The following is a 20,257-nucleotide window of genomic DNA, read 5'->3' on the forward strand; positions in this document are numbered from 1 at the left end:
ATTACATTGGATTGACTTCAAAGTCTTTTCAATCGTTATTCTAGGAAATTTTTTTTGTATCATTAGAATACTGAAATACTAAGGGGGTAAAAATTGCAGAGTATATAACATAGTGACGTATATGTGTTCAATATGGTATAGATCTGTACCTAAATTCCTTTGATAGAGGGTTCCATCGAGACCTAAAAAATTCGATGTCGAGCGGGTAACCCTAACGAATAATTTTTTTCCCAAGTATATAAGGACAATATATTTCCACTATATATGATAAAAAAGTTTTTTGGTTAGTAAAAGGAATTGACAATGACAACTATTTTAATCATTTAATATTCAGGAGATTATCTTCTTAATATGAGCTTAGATCTTCTACTTATTGATCCGTTGAATACGAAGTGTAAGTTGCAATTAAAATTTTTATGGAAATTAAGGAATAATATACCAATTAATGAAGATGATGAAACTAAGTCTACTTCTTTCCCAGTCTGATTCGACTATGACGACAGGGTTGAAAACCGTTTGTTCAATATTGATCCTCTGTTGCAGGAGGTGTTTGTTCGGACTTATACTTGCCAGTATTTTACAGTTCTGATTCATCCTAGTTTCCATAAAATTTGAAATTATAACAACATGTTTACTAACTTTTGATTCAGTTGGTTAATAAATGAATTATTTAAGCACATTTTGAAAGGATTCTCTTAAATATTTATGATTTTGAAAGTAAAATTTCCATAATCATCATTTTATATGATGAAAATTTCCCATTAACATTCGCAGTTTCCTCGGTAGCATACACTAGAACCCATCTTCGTATGTCGGTGACCGCTTATAGACCTTCCATGGATGTCTGATAAATGATGATTTTGAGAAAATTTACTTAAATAGTTAATACATAAATTTTCCAAAGATTAAATCGTAGAATTGACTAGTAGTAGATACGCAAGAATACCATTAGATGAATTTTATTTTGACTTACATATACAGGCCATATAAATTACATTTTACCCTTAACATTTGGGGTGGTTAAAGGCCATTCATAAGTGCCTTCATCGTAGAAGTTATAACCGTGATCAGATAAGAAAGGTCTCAAATTCTTTGGACCGTTAGAACCATAAGGATAAGGTTCAGGTGTTGGGCCATCCTTTGATTCGATGTGCTGTAACAATGGAGTGAACAACTTCCATGAAAGATCCAATTCATCGTCTCTGACGAAATTAGCATGGTTACCTAAGTAACAGTCTCTAATTAATGATTCGTAAGCCTCTGGGATCCAAAATTCCTTAGAGTATCTAGATGAGTATGTTAAATCCAAGTCGGTAACAGAAGGAACAGCAGAAATACCTGGGATCTTAGAATTGATTTTCATATAGACGGCTTCATTTGGTTGAATTCTCATAACTAATTCATTTCTTTGAATGTCATTGAACATACCCTTAGCCACTTCCTTGAATTGAATTCTAATTTCAACCTTAGATTCTTTCAAAGCCTTACCAGCTCTCATAACAATTGGAACACCTTCCCATCTTTCATTGTGGATTTGCATACCAAGTGCAGCATATGTAACACACTTGGAGTCACCTTTAACAGTGTCATCATCTAAGTAACCTGGTTTGGTTCCATCTTCGGACTTAGTATATTGTCCCAATAAGATGTCATCAGTTTCGAGTTCACCAAATGCTTTCAAGACCTTGACCTTTTCATCTCTGATAGCTTCAGGGTCAATAGAGACTGGTCTTTCCATAGTTAACAAAGTCAAAACTTGCAACAAATGGTTTTGCATGACATCTCTAACAATTCCAATATCATCGAAATAACCACCTCTACCTTCAGTACCAAAAGCTTCCTTGAAAGATATCTGGATCGACTTGATGTGGTTTTTGTTCCATGAAGCGTTAAGAAATTCATTACTAAATCTTAAAAATACCAAGTTCTTAACCATTTCCTTTCCTAAGTAGTGGTCAATTCTATACAATTCTTCTTCTGTGAACAATGGGGCCAAGCTCTTTTGCAACTTCCTAGAAGATTCCAAGTCATTACCAAACGGCTTTTCGACAATTAATCTAACCTCACCAGTTTTGGTGTAGGCATTTTCCTTTATATGACTTGCAACAGTGACGAATACCGATGGAGGTAAAGCCAAGTAGAACAATCTTTCAGGTTTGTCAACACCGGAATCTTTTTCATACTTTTCCATCTCCTCATTCAACTTTTTAAAACCTTCTGCGGAATCGTATTGACCTTGAGTATAAGAACACAAGTTCAAGAATTCGTCGACCTTATGCTTGTTACTATCATTAACGCCCTTGAAATTGGCTGATATTCTTTCCTTAAAGTCAGCATCTGATAATTCTGATCTTGCATACCCAATCACCTTGATCGTTGATGGCAATTCTCCTTCACGGAATAATCCAAATAATGCTGGGAACGTCTTCTTCTTAGCTAAATCACCAGAGGCCCCAAAGACGACAATGGTAACGTGTTTACCAAATGGTTCTACTGACATTATTACTATTTTTATCTATTAATACTCCTTTTAAAATGAGTCAGAGTAACCTGAAAATATATTATGATTTAATTCGTGCAATCAAAGAATAACAACAAGTTTTCAATCTGTAGACTTCTTGATGTACTATAATATATAAACCTTTAGTCAATTGAGTCAATAAGAAACGAATTAGTAATAGTTATTAAAAACTTTGACGATCGATTCTTGATTTATAGCAATTACTAATTGAGTCAAATATCGGAAAAAGGGAGACCGGACCAATGTTCATCATCTGAGTCATGCACGTACTACATTAATACTACATCACCTCACCCAAATTGTACCATAAAGACGTTTAAGACGTTACGTAGAACGCCTTAAGCACCATTGTCACTTTCATATGCTCGTCAAATGATTACGACGTAGCATTATATTGATATAGAGAGTACCTATTTAGAATTTAGTAGTGTTTCCGATACGGACATACGCAGAATGGTGTCATCGTCACTTGGCATTAGACTGCACTAAATAACAGCTACGTGGTACTCGTCGGGGATTCCAACAGACCGAGCTATGGCTGATGATGATATTTATACGGGTATCTGATAATTAGATACATGAATGAAAACTAATAGAAAGTATTAGATTATTCTGATTATGTACAGGGCTGCACGTTCAATGATAATGGGATAAATTAAATATCTAAATAAATGTATACGATTAAACAGACGTTCTTGATTCTGATATAGAAGTAGGGTTCTGGCTAGTGTCTGTATCCTCATGATCATTTGACTTGTTTGTAGAGGTTTCTATGTCTTCGGTTGCACTTTTTGAGTCTTTTGGTGCAAAATCCGCGGCTGGCTTTGTCGAAAATTTGCTATTGTGCTCGGCTCTAGGGTCTTCAGGATGATCGTCTTCTTCATTACCGATTGCAAACATGCCATCATCGTAATCTGGTAATGTTTCGGCATTGAATTCGTCGAATAATCTGTCTCTTGTCTCGTCGCTATTACGGGAGTTGTGACGTCTATCATTTCTATGTCCTAAATCCAACGAGTCGTCGTTATCATCCTCACTGTCAGTATAATCTTCGCCGGGAATAATATCGAATTCGTATTCTTCTCTTCTTCTTCTGCGGCGAGAGCTGCCTGGGGTTTTGTGATATCTCATGAATATTATTACAATGATAAACCCAATTACTGCTATTGCCATGAAATATTGCCCAGTGTGGTCAGCCGTGTATTGTTTACTTTTACCATCCTCCTCCTCTTCGGGCTCGCTAGTTTCTGTGGGGTCCGGCTTTGAGGAAGCATTTGGGGTAGTTGTTTTAGGTTTTTCGGTTGCATCAACTTTTCCTTCCGGCTTAGCGGATGTAATGACAGAAGTGGGTTTGCCTGTAGTTGTAGCCTTTGTTTTGGCCTTTGTCTTGGTTTCCTTTGTAGATTCAGCTTGTGATTCTACAGCACTCGACTGGGGATCTTGAACCCCAATAGGCTTTTTGTCTTGCTCTTTTTGTTTCTCTCTTCTTTCCGCGCTATAATCTTTAGTGATGTCGTATACTTCAGCCTTTTCTGGATCAATGGATTCACCAAATAATCTCAATTGCCAATCTTGGAATGTAATACGGTTATCTTCCATCGGGTAGTCAGAGAATACTTCGATCGCCCATTCACCAATACCTGACTCACCCCAGTGAGCAACAGACATAAAGGTCCAATCTTTAAAACCTGCACCGGAGCGATCTTGAGGACGGAATGTAGCTAAATCACTTGTAACCTTGTGTGGGGAAATTAATCTAACACCTACCTTACCTCTTTCTGTGGCCTGAATATTGACTGTTACTGTTATGTGCTCAACTCTCTCTAAATTTACGATTTTTAAGTCCTCCTTAGTGATTTTGATTTTCTTCTTGATCACATTATTTTGTTTTTCAGGACTAATAGTCCCACCTACTTTTTGAAGATCAGAGTAGTACCATGCTTGAGGTTTGACATTTTTCCAAGTTTCAGCAAAGTGAGCCATCGCATATGCATCGATTTTTCCATATCCATATTTATGAGAATATTTACGGCCCAAAGCAGTTATTTGGTAGTTACCATCATCCTCATTTATTGGAACAGAACTCAAGGCAGATACATATTGAACATCTCTCCACGTTAAGTTAGGATTAGCATGCAATACCAAAGAGTATATACCTGCCGCTAAAGGTGCAGCAGCCGATGTACCACCATGAAGTGCCGAGCATTTCCCTTTTATATCGGTAGTATGGATATGTTCACCAGAACCAGACGAGTATGTAACAACCATGACTGCAGAACAGGCCTCTGCATACATTGGATGTAATCCTTTATAGTCAATAGCACCAACAGTAATGGAATAAATAGAGTTAGTATACCCGTCAAAATTACAGGAATCAGCATAACGGCCTCCATTACCTGATGCAAAAACATAGACAGCACCCTTATCCTTACGTCCTGTCTGAATACCTTTAATCATAGCCTTCTTGACAATAGCATCTGGCTGTGAAAGAGTTTTACCATCATCTGTTGGACCCCAAGAACAGGAATAGATATCGTTGACGTCAAGTCCATACATCATAGCAGATGCCTCTTCCTCTGCAGATATAGTTCCCGATAAAATTCTAATCCCACTGATTTGAGAATCATACGCTACTCCTACACCACAAACGTCGTTCTTAACGGCACCAATTTCACCAGCACATCTCGTACCATGGTAGTCATCAAATAACCTAGGTTTTGGTAAATTTGTGTTATCATTAAAATCCCACGATCCCAAAGAATTGAAGTTATCATGCAAATCTTCACTTTCGTAGTCTAAACCATCATCCACGACAGCTGTAACAATACCTTTACCAGTATTTCCTTCATACCACAATCCAGTGACATTGACATCATGTCCAGGATAAAAAGTATTCACTAAATGCCATTGCTTCTGAAAAATTGGATCACTAATCCCCAACTTCTCGCTTACCTCCTTAATAGGTAACTGCGCTGAATCAACAATATTTACATCTCTCTTGGCTTGATTTTCCATCGAAACCTTATATTCTTCTTCGGTAATTGGCACAGGCATTCTTTTTCTCAACCTCTTAGGTGTAAGCATATGAATCGACTTCAAATACGGGTTGGATACCAAGTCATCAAACTCATCCTCAAACCCTCCAGATCTCTTGATCAAATTTTCATTGTTGGAGTTGAAATTCCCAATAAAACTATTATGTGGATGTTCCTTGTCAATACTAAATACAAAATGGTCATCTAGTCCACGTACCTGATGCTCGTACTTGTAACTGTCCCCATACTTGTCAATAAATTTATATAACGGTTCACTGGAGTTCAACGTATCCACCTCTACTATAAAGTAATTTTTCAGGTCGTAATCTCTCTTAGGAATACGGAATCCGCCCACCAAATTGGCCACCAAAGATATTATTACAATTATTCTTGCAATATGGAGCATTCTTTTACTATATTTATACTATTTCGTTTCTTAAGACAAAATCCACCTGTGAATAATCATATACGCCAATTTTATAATGCAATACTATTTTGTCAAATTTATCAATTATTTTCCCCTTTCTGGTGAACAAAATTGGTGTTATCAATAAAGCACAATCTGTTGTTGATCTCTAATACCTCTATTATGCCGAGTTTCTAACAAAAATGGACAATATCTTATAATCTACCTTCGTTTTTGCTCTTACTAAATGATATATTCTGCCACGTACAGAGAGCTTGTGGCTTGATTACATAACCGGCACCTTAAGTATGCCGCGTTTTTGTGTCAATAGAAGTGTTCCATACTAACGAGTACTATTGAAGGAAGGATGCCAAAGAAATGTCTACAGAGACCATGTTAAAGGAGGTTGTAACATGAATTTAGTGAACTGATGCAGTAATATTTGATAAATATGTTATAATATTTTGAATAGAGATCAACGTCATTAAGTATGATGAAAGAGCCCAGAAACTTCGTGCCCAGCGCATTTTGCAATCGTTAGCAATGATCTACACTCTAATTCTGGACAGGAATATTAAAAAGTTAACAGTGAGTCTGATATAGCTAACCCTAGAGAGTAATAGTTCCGAGTATATATTATTATGGGATTTAATTTAGCAATTTTTAATACAAATCAGGAAATATTGAATATGATTTTTAAATCATCAACTTCATATTCAACCCTAGCTTCAAATTCCTCATCGCCGTAGTCTTTTTTTTTGAGTTCTGAAGCTGCAAAATCGATGAAATATACAAGGCCTTCTTTTGAATAAAGAATGTTGGCTTTTCTAATATCTGTGTGTATGATTCCATTCCGGTGAATTATGTCCAATTGTTTCTTAGCTTTCTCATATGTTTCGAGGTCCTTCGGCAACGGGACATTTTCAATATATCTGAATAAGTTGAAATACCCTATTGCAATATACAGTTCTTCATTTGTAACAGTCAATTGCCCTTTCTTTTGACGGATGTAGCAACTGTTGAACTCATGGTCCTTGGATAAAATTGAATAGCAATGTTTTTCGTTACGGTACCAGTCATCACATATCTCCCTCTTTTCTTTGCGAGAGCAATGTCTGTAATAATCTTCATTAATGACTCGCGGATCATAGACCTTTGCAATTAGAAATTCTTTATCATCGATCGGTTCTAGTAAGAACTTCTTCAAGCAAATAGCTTCTAGTCTAACCAATTGTGTGTTGAACAAATCTCCATTTTGCACCCATACGTAATCACAGCTATTAGGCATATCAATAAATACTTTATCTTCCTTGTCTTCTTTCTCAACAGATTCTGAATCGCATGTCAGAGTACCCCGAGGTTCACTCTCACATTGTTCCGAGATATCCCTACTCAAATCCTCCACTGTCCATGCCATTCCTGATAGCTTTAGATGTTCCTCCATCTTCTGAATCCTTTCTCGTTTCTTTTCCATTTTCGAATCTTCTTCTACTGATTTATAAATGAACGATAATAGTGACTCTCGCAAAGTAGGTTTAGCTGAATGACAGTCCCGAAGCATGTACCTGATTGGAACTATATTTGGCTCATGTGTTTCTTGTTTCAAATTGAGAATATTGTGTTCAAACGAATCAAGGTCCAATCTCACAAACACAGAGGTATATGCATCTGTTAAAATTCCCAGGTCAGTCTTGAAATGAAGCATATCGTATATAAGTTGGTCAATTTTTGCTGGATGGTTCAGAACTAATTTGAAGAAACCGTCATTACAAGTTGACATTATGGGGTCTTTTGTAACCCTTATAATACAATACGCCTGACTATCTTTAGAGACAAGTATACCACTTCTACATCGCTGCACACCAACGGGCTCCAGTTTGTACCATATTGTTGGTTGCTCGGGGTAAACTATTGTCTGAACGTTTAAAGTAGTATCAAGCACCGAACATATGGGCTCAACCAAATGCCAGAGATAAGCATCTCTAAAGAAACCTTCTAAAAGCCCATCGCGACGAATCAATTCGTATCTAAAGAAAGCAAAATCTGCCAAAGTTTTCTCCAACTGGTCATTCTCAATTCGATGGATGATTTCCCTCATAGTGCTAACCACTTCATCGTCCTCCATCTCTGTCAAGTAGTTTTCGTCGTATTTAAAATCCGTCAACTGTCTCCTGTGATCATTTGAGTTTCCCTTATTGTCACTACTCGAACAGCTCCCCACATTCTCTGTTTCATATTCACACATAGGAAGGGACAAAATGAGCCGGAATAGCTTCTTAACTTGGTGGGGATATGCCTTGACAAAGTCTGTTACAAAAGCCAGATATTTAACATCTGGAACCTTTTTAAGAAAATTGTCTAGTTCTCGATGATTTACCTTAAATAAATCATGAATTAGAATCTCATAACAAACTGTCAACACTCCCCAGCATGGATAAAAATCACGATAATCGTACATCTCTAATCCATCCTTAATAAACTTGCACATTGCAAGATACAAAGGATGGTCAGAAACCAGGCTTCTCGATATTTCAGTCATAGTCAAGTCATTTAAATAAATTATTCATAAGAACCTAACTCTTATATATATCTAGATCTTGAATTTGTTATGCTAAAAATATTGTAATAACGGAATTTTGCAGGTTTATATATCCTTGGCATGCAATTGGAAAGTATTAGATTTTTTTGAATGATAGACGAAGTCAAGAAGTATTGTTTCGGAGTGTATTTATGCTGATAGAGTAAAATGCGGCATAAAATAATCTCAACCTGAATCACTATCCGAAACATCTGAAGCTTAATCGGAAGAGAATCTTCTCCAAAATCAATCAATTACGCATTATTTAGCATATTATGTGTAGCATAACATGTTTCAGATATGATATAAGGGGAATATTAAAGGAATACAGAAGGAATATATAACGCAAGAGTAGTCTAGTATGATGATTCGCTTTCAATAAAGTAGATATGACGGAAGCTTCCAGAGATATAATTTCACATCATCCATTGCATCTTGCAATGTGTAAATGCATTGAGGATGAATTAGAGATGTACGATTATCATGATTTTTATCCAGGTTGGGGAGTGATGACAATGAATTATCGAATTCTAATTCAGGAATTGTTTAAGGTAGAGAACTGTGAAGTAGCGAGTTTCATTAGAGAAATTCGAGACCAATATCTGGATTTTTTAACACACTTTAAGAGAAACTACCTACAACAAGTTAAGAGGCTATTCAGGTTCATTTTATCTCTTCCAATGTGTGAATATGAAATAGAAAATATTGGCAGATATTCAAGTAGTAATAACAAGGGGAGCTCAAATAAATACAGTAAACAATTTCCGGATTTTAAATGTGATGACGGTTATTTAAAAGAGTTGGAGATGGACGAAGTAGCTCACATTGTAAGGGAAATCTTTAGTCGAACTGACAATAGGCGATTGGGGAAAACTTTAATAGAATTTGCATTCCGTAAACATGAATTGATTCCTCGCATTGGAACTCTAGAAGGTCAATATAAACTAATGTTTCACAATTATTTGATTCGGCCCATATGCTCAATGTTGGAGGATGCGTTAAATATCGAGACGAAAGTTGAAACAGAACGACCAGCTGCATGGAGACGAGTGGTACCCGTTGGAGTACATTTACTGACTCGAACAGACATAGTTATCAGTAAAGGGAACCTAGTGTATTGTGTTATAGAAACGAAAAGATATCCGCTATTGCCCAAATATAATGGCAATCCATTAGATGGTATAAGAAGCCTTTTTTCAGACCAGGAAAAAATAACGAAGCAGCTCATATGCGAGATGCTTTATTTCAAGACGGACAAGGGTATTCTCACAGATTCATATACGTCTGTATTCGTTGAACTAGACCTTGATTCCTTTGAACGCAATGTCCATAATCTGAGAGATGTAAAAACTGACAATGAGTCAAAGATAATTCCGATCAGGTACATGATTCGGGACTGCCACTCAGCTAAACCTACGTTACGAGAATCATTATTGTCGTTCATCTATAATTCAGTAGAAGAAGATTCGCAAATGGTAATCAAGCAAGAAAGGGTCCACCGGTTGGAAGAGCATCTAAAGCTATCAGGAAAGACATTGATGAAAGCCGTTTCTAGTGATGACAGTGATGATCAGTCTGAGGGCTCTGGAAGTCGACCCGGTACAAGAGATACAGACATGTCCACTTTAAATCAGTCTGAAGGCTCTGGAAGTCGACCCAGTACAAGAGGTACGAATGTGTCCACAATGGAAGATATTTCTGAAGATATAGGAGAGGAGGGAGAAGATATGGATGATGAGATATCTATTGATATACCTAGTAATAACAATAACCTATACGTACAGTATGGAGGTGATTTTAACACACAATTGATTAAGCTAGAACCTATTTACTTCAAGAAGTCCTTACTAGAACTGGTGGATGCTAACGAAGTTGTAGTTGCAAAGGTCTATGATCCACGAAACATGAACAGAGATCAACATAAAATCTCTACTTCTGAACAAAGGAGATATATATGTGATGAATGGCATAATACCGAAAAAGTATGCTATTCGATCTTATCCAAGGACACTGAGTTCAATAGTTGTTATGTTCGTCAAAAGTTTGGTAAAATCATTATTACAATTGAAAAGCTGTATGTTGCAAAAGGATATTTCAACTTATTCAGATACATTGAGAAGGTTCCGTTGCCAAAGGACCGGGAGACATATGAGAAAGCCAAGAAACAATTGGAAATAATTCACCGGAATGGAATCGTGCACAGAGATATCAGAGAAGACAATCTTCTCTATACAAAACAAGGGTTAGTCTACATCGTTGACTTCACACATGCAAAGGCCAAAGTCAATATTTATGATAATGGGCTGGAGCACGATGATTTTGATAAGCTAAAAAGCGTGTTTCCAGGATTTGCATTATCTGAAATGGAACCTCTGTAAGAGACGAATAATTAATTTTTGCGTTTCTAATGATCAGGCTTGATAGTTATTTAGACGAGCGAGTGTCGATCTATCAATATATCGTCAAGAAGCTAAATAATCTACATAGCTTACCGTGTAATTTCAAAATCACTATAAGACATGTTCGAACCGCTTGAGGTTAGATTCTTGTCAAGTTCTAAGTAAAACAAGAAAACAAGTAATTTAAAAATGGTATAACTCAAAGAAACTATACTCCGCGCAAACTGTCTATGTGACTAGATCATAGAGTGAATTAGAGAGATGAGACTAAGTCCAATTAGACTTGCCTGAAAGAGATATCTTCTGAAACAACTTTTTTGTGATGCATATAATTTGTAGCATAACATGTTTCAGATATGATATAAGGGGAATATTAAAGGAATACAGAAGGAATATAATACGCAAGAGTATTCTAGTATGATGGTTTGCTCACGATGAAGTAGCTATGGCCGAACATTCTAATGATCTAGCTTCGCAGCATCCATTGTATCTTGCAATGTGTAAATGCATTGAGGATGAATTAGAGATGTACGATTATCATGATTTTTATCCAGGTTGGGGAGTGATGACAATGAATTATCGAATTCTAATCCAGGAATTGTTTAAGGTAGAGAACTGTGAAGTAGCGAGTTTCATTAGAGAAATCCGAGATCAATATCTGGATTTTATAACAGACTTTAAGAGAAACTACCTTCAACAAATTAAGAGGTTATTCAGGCTTATTTTGTCTCTTCCTATGTGTGAATATGAAATAGAAGATATGGGAAGATATTCAAGTAGTAATAACAAGGGGAGCTCAAATAAATACAGTAAACAGTTTCCGGAGTTTAAATGTGATGACGGTTATTTAAAAGAGTTGGAGAAGGACGAAGTAGCTCACATTGTAAGGGAAATCTTTAGTCGAACTGACAATAGGCTGTTGGGAAAAACTTTAATAGGATTTGCATTCCGTGAATACGAATTAATTCCTCGGGATGGAACTTTGGAAGGTTCTTTTAAAGATGCTTTTGTTAGGTATTTGATTCGGCCCATATGCTCAATGTTGTGGGTTGCGTTAAATATCGAGACGAAAGTTGAAACAGAACGACCAGCTGCATGGAGACGAGTGGTACCCGTTGGAGTACATTTACTGACTCGAACAGACATAGTTATCAGTAAAGGGAATCTGGTGTACTGTGTGATAGAAACGAAAAAATATCCGCTATTGCCCAAATATAATGGCAATCCATTAGATGGTATAAGAAGCCTTTTTTCAGACCAGGAAAACATAACGAAGCAGCTCATATGCGAGATGCTTTATTTCAAGACTGACAAGGGTATTCTCACAGATTCATATACGTCTGTATTCGTAGAACTAGACCTTGATTCCTTTGAACGCAATGTCCATAATCTGAGAGATGTAAAAACTGACAATGAGTCAAAGATAATTCCGATCAGGTACATGATTCGGGACTGCCACTCAGCTAAACCTACGTTACGAGAATCATTATTGTCGTTCATCTATAATTCAGTAGAAGAAGATTCGCAAATGGTAATCAAGCAAGAAAGGGTCCACCGGTTGGAAGAGCATCTAAAGCTATCAGGAAAGACATTGATGAAAGCCGTTTCTAGTGATGACAGTGATGATCAGTCTGAGGGCTCTGGAAGTCGACCCGGTACAAGAGATACAGACATGTCCACTTTAAATCAGTCTGAAGGCTCTGGAAGTCGACCCAGTACAAGAGGTACGAATGTGTCCACAATGGAAGATATTTCTGAAGATATAGGAGAGGAGGGAGAAGATATGGGTGAGGAGATATCTATTGATATACCTAGTAATAGCAATAGCCTATACGTACAGTATGGAGATGATTTAAACACACAATTTATCAAGCTAGAATCTATTTACTTCAAGAAGTCCTTACTAGAACTGGTGGATGCTAACGAAGTTGTAGTTGCAAAGGTCTATGATCCACGAAACATGAATAGAGATCAACATAAAATCTCTACTTCTGAACAAAGGAGATATATATGTGATGAATGGCATAATACCGAAAAAGTATGCTATTCGATCTTATCCCAGGACACTGAGTTCAATAGTTGTTATGTTCGTCAAAAGTTTGGTAAAATCATTATTACAATTGAAAAGCTGTATGTTGCAAAAGGATATTTCAACTTATTCAGATACATTGAGAAGGTTCCGTTGCCAAAGGACCGGGAGACGTATGAGAAAGCCAAGAGACAATTGGAAATAGTTCACCGGAATGGAATCGTACACAGAGATATCAGAGAAGACAATCTTCTCTATACAAAACAAGGGTTAGTCTACATCGTTGACTTCACACATGCAAAGGCCAAAGTCAATATTTATGATAATGGGCTGGATCAGGATGATTTTGATAAGTTAGAAGGTATATTTTTATAGTTTCCTTAGCCGAAACAATAAAGGGACTTCATTTTTGTAATTACAGCAAATGTTAGGAGTATATGCAATGAATAGTCAAGCCTTAGTTGTTACCTAGACCAACTCTTGTTGGGTCGCCGTGTAATCAATGCACAATGTTATTAGATGGCAAATAATCTACAGCTACGTAGTCTATTCTCTCTTCGATTAAATTAAATTGCAACCTATACAAAATTGACAAGAGTGCCAGACGAGAGTTCTGTCTCCGTCTTAATAAAACAGGCAAACAAGTATGTATATTTCTTGTCTACGTCTAGATAAACGGAGCGGCGAGTAATATTTAATAGTCCATTTATAATGGTAATATTCAGCTTACATACTCAGACCATAGCATTCACCAGACGTTATTCTTAACGTGCCAAAACTCTAGTGTACAATATGTATGAGTACAGGTGAACGATTTCGCATTTTTCACTGAAAGGAAAGCTGAAGATTGAATAAGATCAGCGTGCATTGAGTAGTGATAACATGTCCTATAGTAAGATGAGATCAGTTACGCCATATTCAGCTGTATTAGTAGCACTATCAATATGTATGGGAGCAATTGCAGATGATGATGAAGGACACATGCACCACGATGCGCCGGTTGAATTTCATCCCATAAACGGCGGATCGAAGACTTTCCATTGGATTTTGACATTGGCATTGTTACTTTTGATGCCTTCGGTGTCATCGGCATTGGCATTTGGTAATAAATTGCATTGGTCGCTATTTCTTCAGTTTATTCTGACTGGATACCTGGTGGTGGAGTCATTATTTCTTGATTTTCCAGACAACTCGGACAATCATGAAAACAGAACATCAAAAGGTACCAGCTGGTTCCTTAGTTTGTTGCTCGGAGCTACCGTGTTTATGGGAAGCTTTATAAATGGATCAAACTTGGTTATTAACAAGTTCTACCCACATCTATCGACTAGAGGCCAGTATGGCATCACATACAAGATCTATAAGACATTGTCGTTTTTGGTTGTTTTAACCGGATGGGTTCGGGTTTGTATGGCACCGGTAGCTCTATTTGGTTTCTGTTACGGGATCCATACTGGCCAATGTATCGCTCATGGGATTATGGGGTCATCATTCATATTTTACGGGTTTGTGCTAGCATTTGTGCTTGTGATTCCGTGGATTCGCCAGCACTCTAACCCAAACATCAATAGTGATCCTAACAGACGTTCTCAGGAGTTCTACGACTCATCTCTTATGTGTCTTTGGGGTATAGTGAACACATTTACAGAACACAGATGGGGCCGCGAGGGGTGGTCGCATGGCGATTACCAACACACTGCCATGGGGATCATCTGGTGGTGTGGAGGATTAATAGGGATGTGGCTAACCAGAAAGAATAATGCTAGATCATTTGTACCCGCATTGTTGCTTATTTTTACTGGCTATGGCATGTCACAACATGCTCAACACTTGGAAATCTCTACTAAAGTCCATGCCATGTTTGGTTTGGCTTTGATGGGAGGAGGTTTTACTAGAATCATTGAGATACTGTTCGTATTACAGGATAAGGGCTCCAGTGATTCCGGCAAAATTCTCTCTTTCCAACACATGCCTCCATTCTGTCTTATCTTAGCAGGTATATTATTCATGTCTGCAAACGAAGAGCAATTGATATTGGTCAATGATTTAGGTGCCGACCACTCGGCTTATATCTTAGTAGTTACTGGTGCGGCATTTATTATCTACTTGTGGATGTTGTTGCTTTTGTCGCTATACTTACATTTAGTAGGTTATGATGAAAATGGAGAATTGGGCCTTGGTCCTAATTCAAATTATCAAAATATTAATACACATGATGCAGAAGAGTTTGAGTTGGGTGATCTTAGTGAGGGAGAGACGGACGAACCTTCACGTTCCCCTACTGCCAACCAACAATAGCTTTATTTGCATATTCTATAGAACATTATCAATTCGTCTACTACAATTGGTTATCTTCAAAGATCGATACACTCACGTGAAGATACTAATTTTTTTTTTTTTTTTTTAGTCAGCTCTATTACTAAAGATCGCAAAAGTCACTATATATGAAAAGAAGATTATAGCAAATATACATATAACTTAGTGGTATATTGTCTATATTAACGAGTAATATTAGATTATGAGTGCTATTTTATCAGCTGATGATTTGAATGATTTCATTTCACCGGGTGTTGCTTGTATTAAACCCCCGGCAGAGAACGTTAATCGAGATACTAATAATGAAAATGGTGAGGTAGATATCCAAATAGATAATGAAGGAAATCCGATAGAAATATCTAGACTAGATGGAACTGCTACTAGTTTATCAGCGGCACAGATATCGCTCGCTGACTGTTTGGCTTGTTCAGGATGCATCACTTCAGCCGAAGAAATTTTGGTTGCACAGCATTCACATAACGAATTGATTAAAGCATTGAAGGAAAAAGTTCAGAATAAAACGGATAAGGTTTTTGTGGCAAGTATTTCACACCAATCAAGAGCATCTTTGGCCACTGCGTATAACTTGACAGTGGAAGAGGTGGATAGACTTCTCATCAACTTGTTTATTAATCAGATGGGATTCAGTTATATTGTGGGCACATCGCTTGGAAGAAAGTTATCATTGATATATGAGTCACAAAATATAATAAGCAAGAAGGAAGAGAAGTTCGAGGGACCCACATTATCGTCTATTTGTCCTGGGTGGGTGCTATATGCTGAGAAAACACATCCATATGTCTTACCCAGAATTTCAGACGTAAAATCGCCCCAGCAAATCACCGGATGCTTGCTCAAAACTTTGACAGCCCGTGATTTGAATACAACCAGAGACAACATATACCATTTATCCATTATGCCATGCTTTGACAAAAAGTTGGAAAGCGCAAGACCCGAGAAAGGGGAACCAGAGTCCGCTCCCAACGACGTTGATTGTGTGCTTACTGCAAAGGAATTAATTACATTATTAGATGAACATTCGGATGACTTTTCCTTGTTCCCACCACAAGTGGAATCTATATTGTCTGCATCTTTAGTTTCTACAACTGAATTATATACGAAATGTGCCCCTAAGAATTGGCCGTTTGTTGATCTTTCATGGTCCAATGATAACGGTTCATCTTCTGGTGGATATGCATACCACTACATAAAATTGGCACAGGAACATCTAATCTTGAAGGATCCTTCTACATACCAACCCGAAAATTTTACACTAAAGACAATCCTGGGCCGGAATTCTGATATTTATGAATTGCGGTTGATTTACAAAGATGCAACTGTTGCTAGCGCTGCAATTGTTAATGGCTTCAGAAATATCCAAAATCTTGTAAGAAAATTGAAACCATCAACAAAACAAACTTCAACAGTGAAAGCAAACCCACTCGCTAGCCGTCGTCGTGCTAGATTGGCCTCGAAAACAGACGGAACAGCTTCGTCTAATAATGCCACCCAGGACACAGCAGATGCATCCAAATGTGATTACGTTGAAATAATGGCATGTCCAAATGGCTGCATCAATGGTGGAGGTCAAATAAACCCGCCTGCAGATGTTCCAGAGAAAGAATGGCTAACAAAAGCATCAGAAAATTACACTAATATACCCTCATATGATTTGTTATCTGCTGGTTCCAATGGAAATATGTTATCGGAACTTATCGAATGGTGTCAAGAATTCTGTAAAGAATTCGATCTCAATCAAAATAGATTACTCAAGACATGGTTTCACGAGGTCGAGCAATCTACGGACCCTAATGCTATTTTATTAGGTGCTAAATGGTGATTTATAGAGTTAAAATACTAATATATATGGTGTATTTGCAATCAATAGCCTGTAGTGTGCATATAATAAAACGAAATAACTCATCTGGAATAAGTGAAATATTTAAAGATAATACCTATTTTCAATAGACAAGGTCGAATAGCAATACTATAGAATGATTAGAATAACAAGATCATATGCTAGTAACTTGGGATTAAGACTTTTATCTCTGAATTCGAAGTGGAATAAACCATTTGATTTCACTAATCTTAATTCCAATAAATCTGCTGAACCTTTTGATTTGGAAAGTTTATTAGTTAGGGGTACCTCGGGCGAAGGAACTTCAAAGAAATCATCAGCTTTCAGTGGTCCTGAAAAGAATGCAATACATAATAACAGATTTGTTAATATGTTTGACAAAACTACGCAGACCGGTAATAAACATGTACATAATAACGACGGGAGTGAAAAATTTAAGGAATTTAACCAGAAGCATAATAATAAGAAACACAGAAACCAAAGAAGTCATGGTGACAGAAGAAATCATATGGATACGAAAAAATCGCCTAGGAAGGCGTTGAGGTTTCAAATAAGTACAGGTTCTGACCAAGCCCAAAATGCTCTTAAGGATTTAATATCGAAGGTACATATGGTGAGCAAATCTTACAAGGTGAAATTTGTAAATCCCCAGAACAATAAGTTAGAGCAAAAACATTTGGTTGAAATTGTGAATGATCTTGATCTTGCTGAAAATGGGTTGTTTATGGTTGCACCCTCAAAGGAGGGAGACTTACCATTGGTTAAGACAAATAAGGTGTTCGAGATGATTAAACACTATACAACCGAACTTGCAACGCAGAGAGAAAAGGAGCTATTGGAAAAGGGTAGTATAGCTGCACAGAAGGCAATCAGACAGCGGGACAGAGCTGAGAAGAAAAAGTCTGCAACAAAGATTCTTACCCTTTCGTGGAAGATAAGTTTGAGTGATTTAAATAATCAAAAGAAAATGGAAATTAAAAGGAGAATGAACAAAGGAGAAAAGTTCATCCTTTATATTGGTGATAAAAGAAGTTTGTATTCTGCCAGAAAATCGGTAGATAAAGAAGGTGGCATAGTTGAAAACATGAAAGATACGACTGCAGTGAATGAAGAAGAACTGGAAGAAGTAGTAAATGTTAATGATCCTTCTGATGTAGATTTTGAAATAAAAAGACGCCATATGATCATTGAAGAACTCCAAAGCATCTTGGAAGAATGTGAATGCCAATTTGATATTAGCGGTCACATTGATTCGAGAATCATGGTTTCATGTGCACCTCCGATTGCCACGACTAAACCAAACGAAGGAAATCTAGAAGAGAATTCGTCAAAGGAATTGAAAAAACAAAAAAAATTAATGAAACTTAAAAAGCTTGAAGAAAAGAAACAGAAGAAGACTAAAGTTGAAGAAGATTTGGACTCATTGTATCTGTTCAAAATTGAAGATTAGTTATGTACATATTATATTACTTATATTAAACGCCTGATATTTATTATGCTATACTTCCGTAATAATTATTCTTATTGCCACCATTAGATGAATTATCATTTCTTTGTTGTTGTCTTATCCTATCAGCTCTTAATTTCTTAACTTTATAACCAAACATATGTCCATCAACAACTTCGTCCACAATTGGGTAATTTATCAACTTCTTAACTTCATTTTGGTCTAATCTATAATTGTTAATAACTGAACATGCATTCTGGTAGTAAATTTCATCTTCGTCGAGTAACTCTTTATCGTATGAAATTTCATTTGTATTCAAGACTTCGGTTATGGTAGGACCGTTGGTCAGATTGAATGTTCCTGCTGAAGCAGGTACTACCGGAGAATCAGGAGGTGTTATATTTTTTGGTGACGAAGGATAAATTCCTCTAGTAGATGTTCCAGTTGAATTTAAGGATGGTGCGTATTGCAGAGTGCTCCCTAGTAATGGTTGATATAATAGCGCATTTGCTTCTGAAGTACTTCGCACATTCGTAGAGCTCTGAACTGGTGATTGATTGTTTGGGAGCCAATGTTTATGCTTTCCATCACCATGATACCTTAAGCCTTGATTAATCCTACTCATACGCCCTTTAGATTCTGGGTGGGCAGTTATAGCTTCAACAGAATCAAATCTCTTATAATCTTTATAATAATCGCCATGGAAAGTTAATTTAAAATCATGAACTAAATCTTTGATACCAAACATATCTTTGACAGCGTAATAGAACTCCAATCTCCCATTTGGTATTGCTGAAATTGTGAAAGGTTTATAGGAGAAAGAATGCCAATGGCCAATAGCAAACGCTATTAACTCGACGCAAAGTAATGCATTTTGAATATAAACACCAATATTGGTATTATTCGCCTTGGTTGATGCTGATCCTGGTAACACTCCAGAAAAATTTAGTATTGCCAACATAACTCCTTGCCAGTATGATGCAAAAATAATTAGCTTGACACACAAAAACTTGCCCACTGGTTTAAATGGCTTTAAATCATTCCAAAGCACTTTCCAAAACATAGCCAAACAATATAATGATGTCGTAACGCTTAGGTTATATAGTATGGTAAGCCATAAATATGTCGAGGTTGCACTAACATCATTCACATTATACCACCCTATTAATTCCGTTAGTATAGTGCTAACGCATATTACTGGCTTCAACCAAACATATTGTAAAATTCCTCGCTTAATTATTAAGAATGTGGTTGGGTCAGATATATCAATAGCAGGTAAAATACACCTTAAAATGCCAGGATGATCAACTGGTTCCCTCCCACTCGTCATGATGATGATATTTCTTTCTCCCCCTAACATATCTGTCAATAACGAGAAAAAAGTGTAGATTACAAAAGCTTCATAAACTTCTCGTATTGATTCCAACAAATATCTATTAAACAATGATTCAGGATTCTTTAGCATGGAAAAACACGACAACGCAAAAAGTGGAACGATCAACTGAATTCTAATCATTAGCCTTTGCTGAAACGGCTTACGATAATTCCTCAAGTGCAAAATAATACTCGAAAATATAATAACGCTAGATATTATTGATGAATATCCAGATATTATAGTTACCCAATCGGGTAGAGTTGGTTCTCCTCTCATATTATCCGATATATTTA

General features: G+C 36.8%; 10 protein-coding genes across 10 annotated transcripts; 6 read left to right on the forward strand and 4 right to left on the reverse strand. All coding sequences in view use genetic code 12, as the record gives it.

Moving 5' to 3' along the window:
* Positions 1-351: 351 nt before the first annotated feature.
* On the forward strand, positions 352-486 carry DEHA2C10252g (DEHA2C10252p; the record flags this gene model as incomplete). Its single annotated transcript, XM_458128.1, has 1 exon — positions 352-486. The coding sequence occupies one exon, from the start codon at positions 352-354 to the stop codon at positions 484-486; it is 135 nt and encodes a 44-aa protein (XP_458128.1).
* A 505-nt stretch (positions 487-991) lies between these two features.
* Positions 992-2,500, reverse strand: DEHA2C10274g (DEHA2C10274p; the record flags this gene model as incomplete). The annotated part of the gene is made up of 1 exon (XM_458129.1): positions 992-2,500. The coding sequence occupies one exon, from the start codon at positions 2,498-2,500 to the stop codon at positions 992-994; it is 1,509 nt and encodes a 502-aa protein (XP_458129.1).
* A 702-nt stretch (positions 2,501-3,202) lies between these two features.
* Positions 3,203-5,962, reverse strand: DEHA2C10296g (DEHA2C10296p; the record flags this gene model as incomplete). Its single annotated transcript, XM_458130.1, has 1 exon — positions 3,203-5,962. The coding sequence occupies one exon, from the start codon at positions 5,960-5,962 to the stop codon at positions 3,203-3,205; it is 2,760 nt and encodes a 919-aa protein (XP_458130.2).
* Positions 5,963-6,635: 673 nt separating this feature from the next.
* DEHA2C10318g (DEHA2C10318p) lies at positions 6,636-8,501 on the reverse strand (the record flags this gene model as incomplete). The annotated part of the gene is made up of 1 exon (XM_458131.1): positions 6,636-8,501. The coding sequence occupies one exon, from the start codon at positions 8,499-8,501 to the stop codon at positions 6,636-6,638; it is 1,866 nt and encodes a 621-aa protein (XP_458131.2).
* Positions 8,502-8,929: 428 nt separating this feature from the next.
* On the forward strand, positions 8,930-10,918 carry DEHA2C10340g (DEHA2C10340p; the record flags this gene model as incomplete). The annotated part of the gene is made up of 1 exon (XM_458132.1): positions 8,930-10,918. The coding sequence occupies one exon, from the start codon at positions 8,930-8,932 to the stop codon at positions 10,916-10,918; it is 1,989 nt and encodes a 662-aa protein (XP_458132.2).
* A 466-nt stretch (positions 10,919-11,384) lies between these two features.
* On the forward strand, positions 11,385-13,343 carry DEHA2C10362g (DEHA2C10362p; the record flags this gene model as incomplete). The annotated part of the gene is made up of 1 exon (XM_458133.1): positions 11,385-13,343. One exon carries the CDS (start codon positions 11,385-11,387, stop codon positions 13,341-13,343), a length of 1,959 nt encoding a protein of 652 aa, XP_458133.2.
* A 507-nt stretch (positions 13,344-13,850) lies between these two features.
* DEHA2C10384g (DEHA2C10384p) lies at positions 13,851-15,266 on the forward strand (the record flags this gene model as incomplete). The annotated part of the gene is made up of 1 exon (XM_458134.1): positions 13,851-15,266. The coding sequence occupies one exon, from the start codon at positions 13,851-13,853 to the stop codon at positions 15,264-15,266; it is 1,416 nt and encodes a 471-aa protein (XP_458134.2).
* Positions 15,267-15,486: 220 nt separating this feature from the next.
* On the forward strand, positions 15,487-17,124 carry DEHA2C10406g (DEHA2C10406p; the record flags this gene model as incomplete). Its single annotated transcript, XM_458135.1, has 1 exon — positions 15,487-17,124. One exon carries the CDS (start codon positions 15,487-15,489, stop codon positions 17,122-17,124), a length of 1,638 nt encoding a protein of 545 aa, XP_458135.2.
* Positions 17,125-17,278: 154 nt separating this feature from the next.
* DEHA2C10428g (DEHA2C10428p) lies at positions 17,279-18,592 on the forward strand (the record flags this gene model as incomplete). Its single annotated transcript, XM_458136.1, has 1 exon — positions 17,279-18,592. The coding sequence occupies one exon, from the start codon at positions 17,279-17,281 to the stop codon at positions 18,590-18,592; it is 1,314 nt and encodes a 437-aa protein (XP_458136.2).
* A 43-nt stretch (positions 18,593-18,635) lies between these two features.
* Positions 18,636-20,240, reverse strand: DEHA2C10450g (DEHA2C10450p; the record flags this gene model as incomplete). The annotated part of the gene is made up of 1 exon (XM_002770147.1): positions 18,636-20,240. The coding sequence occupies one exon, from the start codon at positions 20,238-20,240 to the stop codon at positions 18,636-18,638; it is 1,605 nt and encodes a 534-aa protein (XP_002770193.1).
* Between the last annotated feature and the right edge of the window lie 17 nt (positions 20,241-20,257).

Source organism: Debaryomyces hansenii, assembly GCF_000006445.2.
Source record: "Debaryomyces hansenii CBS767 chromosome C complete sequence".
Classification (NCBI taxonomy): domain Eukaryota; kingdom Fungi; phylum Ascomycota; class Pichiomycetes; order Serinales; family Debaryomycetaceae; genus Debaryomyces; species Debaryomyces hansenii.